The sequence below is a fragment of the Hoplias malabaricus genome, chromosome 16 (genome assembly GCF_029633855.1).
Source record: "Hoplias malabaricus isolate fHopMal1 chromosome 16, fHopMal1.hap1, whole genome shotgun sequence".
Lineage (NCBI taxonomy): Eukaryota > Metazoa > Chordata > Actinopteri > Characiformes > Erythrinidae > Hoplias > Hoplias malabaricus.
In genome coordinates, this window is record NC_089815.1 from 16,043,303 (window position 1) to 16,049,093 (window position 5,791).

The following is a 5,791-nucleotide window of genomic DNA, read 5'->3' on the forward strand; positions in this document are numbered from 1 at the left end:
GTTCAAACTGTGAACTTATATTGTCCTTTGAAAAATTGCATTCTGATTTTATTTACATTTTGCACAGCATCCCAACATTTGTGGAAAAGGTTTTTGCATGTAAAAGATTAATATATTAAGCAGTCAATAACTCTTAACTCTAAGTACTCATTTTGAATTAGTTACCTGTGTATGTGTGTGTGTGTGTATGTTTGCGTGTGCATGCGTGCATGTGTAGTTGTGATTTGTGGGATGGGGAGTGGGGTGGCATAAAGTCCATTCGAGCACATGTGGTGGTATATGGAACTTTCTTATGGAAAGGGCGGTGTCTGAGTTTTTACATTTAAAAAAAATCTCATACATAGAGTTACAATTTAAACACTCTTTATTTGACAAACATCCCTTATAATATTGGGTAAAGAGCATAGCTGGCGATTCCACAGTTGTTATTGCCATTCCGAAGCATGCGCATGTATCCTCCCTCGCCCCAACTCGTCCCCCAGCTGTGCACAGAAGAAAAGACATTAAATTACATAACACTCAACATTAAAGCACCAGTCAGACAATTTTTCCAAAGTAAGCTGATTATTTTTATCATGTGAGTTGCACATTTAAAGTATAATAACAAGTAAATTATATAACAAATATTATTAGCTACATGTACATGGCAGAAATGTCTAATAGCCTAGTTGTTTATTAGTAACAATATGTTTACATGGCTATGGATTCAGGATACTTTACTGTAAATCTGTAAATAATCTCTGAAAATTATAAACGTAACTTTTGCTGTTGTTAGAGGTCTAACCCAAGGCCAGTTTCTGATATAGTACAATGCAGTGTTTGTAGATGGTAATTGAAAATATGTTTGTCATGTGGATATCAACAGAGTAGGTGCTCTAAATGAATGAAGATATGAGGGTAAGTTCTTGCCTGTTTTTAATGATCCAGTAATCCCTGCCGCCATCAGAGCCATAGCCAACCAATAGCACAGCATGGCTGAGGTTATTTGGATTGCAGCTTTGCTCCTCAAATATCCCTGTGATGACATTTACAGAAAAATGCACGCTTATCAAGAATTCATTATTTAGTAAGCACATGCTTATAATCTTTGAAAGATTTTTTTTCCATTTACAGTTCAGGCATTCTTGATACAAACTTTTACACTTACCTGAGCTATAAAACAGAAAGCTTGGGTGGTCAGCATCTACTGCAACAGTAATTGGTCCAATGACTGCTAAGGCATCTGCCAATGCCTGTTCATTTCCACTGGGAATGAACCTGTAATCACTTATTTTGGCTATGGCTTGATTGCGGTCATAGAAACATGGCTGTGTGTCCTAAAAAACAGATGTCAAAACAGATAAAAATTTATTAATTTGAAAAATTTTGACCATTCAGAATAAGTGCTACTAAATTAGCCATAACCGCTTTAAAGAACCAATAAGTCATTTTTACCACCTAAAAGTAAATGAAAGCATATGTAAGATAATAACCACACATTATATACTATATAATGTACACTTCTTTGACCAAATCATATAGGCAGTGATCACACTGCAAGGCAACCAAAATTATGTATAGGTTTTATATATATATATATATATATAATAAATTTATAGGTGACCAAATTCAGTTTGTTTGGTCAGAATGTAGTTGCAGTTGCTCGATGATACAAGCCTAAGTTTGAAGACAAGAAACAATTAATATTAAAATCTTAAAATAGAGTTCAGCAGGGTAGAACAATGTATACTAAAATACTACACTCTTACCTACTAACAAGATGTAATGAACCATTGCTATGACAATGCACGTCATACCAAATTGCAGTTGCAATTTCAATAAAGACAGAAAAAACTCCATCCACACTGTGTAGTGCACAGTGTAGGTCATAAGTGTAGTAGTATCAGTTGTATAATCTCTGATGTGCACTATGTAGGCAGTAGGACACTGTTTCGGACAGAGCCAAAATTTAGAAAATGAAACTGAAACTGGGCCCTGATCGGTCAAACTCTGACACGATCAGATAATGGATAGGAGGATTTTATAGTACTCCTAAAATATGGTTTGAATCCAACAGAAAAAAATAGGTAAAATTTCATGTTGGGTTGTTCGATTCAGGCTGCGTAGCATCTGTCCTGATCAAACTGGATATTGATCCACTCACCACAGAGGTATAAGGGTAAGTGTCAGTGCCTTGCAGCCCATGACTGACGACATACTCGTAGGCGCTGGCCATCCATGCCCCACTGCAACCGTATGTGCCATAAGACCTGGAGCAATCCACCAGTTGCTGCTCACTCAGTGACACCAACTGACCTGTCTGCTTGAACATTTGGCCCTCAATGGCACCTGTAGTGCTGAAAGCCCAGCATGACCCACAGTAGCCCTGAGCAGAGAAAACAAGAAAATTAAAAGGGGCTCTATAAGCAAAAACAGACATGTTAGATTTAGGCCTACAGTATAAAAACTTTCAAAACACACAGGTTAAATATGTTGTTGTTGCCTCACATAGGAAATTACAAAAAAAATATTCCCCCACACTACTCAAATATGTACCCTTATGGTACATGGACCTTTTGAGGTTCCATATAATGCAGTGTTTTTGTTCCAGCAATAGCAATGTGCTAGTTCTTTTCAGATCATCATATTATTCTACATGTATACAAAACAATGTAGCCGTCTACCTAACACTGGTAGCTGAGGAGAGGCAAACCGCACCTGGTCTTTGACCTCAGTGACGTATCCCATGGTCCTGTAGTCCACTAAATTTGATCCACGTTTCTGAGCATCATGGCGCAACTTCTTTGCAGAGGCAACCTTTCCTGTTCTTTTCACGTTGCTGTTGATCTTAGCTCCCTGTAGCTGCTCATACTCAATCTTAGTCTATACAATGCAAATAAAGAGAGAACATTTTGATATTCTCACTCTGACATGCCCTTAGGCAGGCATCAGGATTTCCATTGCATTGATTCTTAAATGGTTTAAATATGATTAAAATGTAGACAAGCACTATGGGGACATCATTAACATGCTAACTCTCTGCCCCACACAGGATGGGATTCCAAGAGGGGCGTAAAACAACATGATGGTTGATAACATGAAGGTGGGAAAGAGACATAAATACAAGAGATGATACAAGAGATGGAACACATACATTACTGTAAACACTAAACACAACAAAAATCCTCTGTGTAGGTGAGATAGACAGTGCATTATGGGAGCTGTTATGTCATCCACTGCTTAAAAATCAGTTGAAAAAGTCAGTATATGTGCTAGATATCATGCTAATTTTGAAGGAAAATGACTTACCAGGTCACCATATCTGTTCATCGCCATTGTAAACTTTGACAAGCCCATATGGAATTTTTTATTGTTATCCTCAATAATTTTTTTGTTGGTCTCCCAGATGGCCCGTCTCTCCATGTCATCAGTCTTTGGGCAAGAAGAACATTTCGAGTTACATTCCAGAAATCAGGAATATCTCTCTTTCTTTGTGTTTCCATTTTATTTTGTTCTGCTCTTAACTGCAAATCCTGGGTGTTTTTTTTCCAATATTCTTTACAACACTCTTTTAAATAAAATTGAATAAAATGGAAATAAAAATGGAATGCAATTATGTGTAAATAATTTTAAACCAGTGGTTCAAAAATTGCTCTGCAGTGCTTCCCTTTTATAGATTTATAATTTTTTAAGCTCCTCATTCTGACATGCACATACAGATCTTTAGCTTCCAGACTCCACTGGAATTTATTTTAAAGAATTATCACAAGTGACATACATTTTGGAGCTGAGTACCTTCCGTTAATTGATTTTTTCCCCCTATTTTATATTCAAAATAAAATTAATGGAAGTAAAATGGAAAGTGGAGGGAAAACACTAAGGCATTTATTCATTCATTGATTGTCTGAAACCGCTTATCCAGTTAAGGGTTGCGGTGGGTCAAGAACCTACCTGGAATCTCTGGGTGCAAGACAGAAACACACCCTGGAGGGTGTGCCAGTCCAGCGCAGGGCAACACACACTCTAACATTCATTTACACCTATGGATACTTTTGAGTAGCCAATACACCTACCAACATATTGTTGGACCATGGGAGGAAACCGGAGCACCAGGAGGAAACCCAGGCAGACACAGGGAGAATACACCAAACTCTTCACAATTCACAGTGGTGCTCTACATCCCCCCTAGGGGGCGCGTGCCCCACATCAGAAACATCTCATTTTAAAACCCTGTGTTTCATTGAATAAAACACAAACACAGTATATCATATTTTTGAAACAGAAATTTGGGAGAGGGCACCAAAAGACAGGTAAGCTGTGTCGAAGTCTGGAGACACCCCATATAACTATAATTAGTGCTATTTTTTGTCGATAAAGCTAAATAAATTTTCACCATGTTATTTAGCAGTTTGATATAATTTATTGTATATTACACACCTCTTCTTCATAAGATATTCCATTAGCCTTCTTCCATCGCATCCATTCTGTGGGCGACTCCTCTTCAGACTCTGTTGTTGCCCTGATTGGCATGGCCACAACCAGACATAACAAAACTGTCCAGCTAAACACCTCCATCCAGTGGACACGACAAGTATCTGTCCAAAACAATACTGTCCTTTAGTTATATTGCCTCTCTGCTGAATTCTCAGTTCTTATATTACTAACAGCCATTCATTGCACTTTACAAAAATAATAAAATGTTGCTTAGCAATTCCTGTCACTGCTAATATTTCTCATTATAAGGTAGTTGTAAAAATATGATAAGATTATTTACATTTTCTTTAGTATTTTGTTTGATTTAAATTATTTTATGTAACTAGATGGTCTTATTCTATTGGCCATTTTAATTTGAATTTTGACTGATTGAATAATGCACTGAAAAACCATACTTTAAAAAATAAACACTCTCCAAATAAAATCACTTAAAACAAGCTTTCTTACCTAATAAATATTATAATTGTAAGATTAATGTGGTAAATACAAATCTTTAAAAATTCACAAAATTGGAAATTGGACACAGCAAGGTTTTTGTTTGTTATTTGTTTTGTTTTGTCCATGAGCTCATATCAATATTTGTATAGTCAATTACATTTCCTATAACATTTGTAAGCTATTTAAATTATTATTGAAACAGTTCTAATACAGTTAAATATGTGATAGAAAGCACATTCATAAGATACTTTTATTTTATGATATATATCAGTAGGGTGTCAAAATCCTTCTCAATTAAGGTGGAATATGAAGAGATAAAACTAAATACATTTTTGTTTATATCTTAAGTAAACAAAGCTCAGAGAAAGTATAAGCAAAAAATTCTTTGAAAAAAAAAACAGTTCATAATTGCTCTGTCCAGTGAAAACAATGTATCTGCATTATTTTCAGCAAAATCTGAGCACACGAATAGTTCTATGCCATTTATGAAAGTAAAGCCAAGAATATAGCAATAGAACCAGTAATAAATGGCTTGGTATGAAATCTCTGGATATTAACTCGGATTCAAATTTGCTTTCTCCTGTGAAGTTAACATTTCTGAGATACAATTGTTTTCCAGTAAAATATTTGCTACTCACCAGGCATGTTATTGTAATGGACAGTCCAGAGAATGGATGGCTGGTCAGATCTTGTTTGGAATGCTGTTTGGAGGTCACAAAAGAAACCTCCCTTGTTTATATACCATGGGGAAGGTGTGTTTTCACCTCCTCGGCCAAGAGTAAACAGAGTCAGGCCTTAAATAATAAGCTTTGTGTCTCAATAACACCCAGTCCAGTATAATCATACCCGTCTGGACCGTTACACAGACGTCAAACGTCAA

At 36.2% G+C, this 5,791-nt stretch overlaps 1 protein-coding gene across 1 annotated transcript; it reads right to left on the bottom strand.

Annotated features, from left to right (window-relative positions):
* Positions 1 to 318: 318 nt before the first annotated feature.
* On the bottom strand, positions 319 to 4,654 carry cts12 (cathepsin 12). Its single transcript, XM_066647121.1, has 7 exons — positions 4,417 to 4,654; positions 3,289 to 3,411; positions 2,698 to 2,862; positions 2,144 to 2,365; positions 1,148 to 1,316; positions 910 to 1,015; positions 319 to 482 (listed from the first exon to the last, which is right to left on the bottom strand). The coding sequence occupies exons 1-7, from the start codon at positions 4,552 to 4,554 to the stop codon at positions 383 to 385; spliced, it is 1,023 nt and encodes a 340-aa protein (XP_066503218.1). The 5' UTR covers positions 4,555 to 4,654; the 3' UTR covers positions 319 to 382.
* Between the last annotated feature and the right edge of the window lie 1,137 nt (positions 4,655 to 5,791).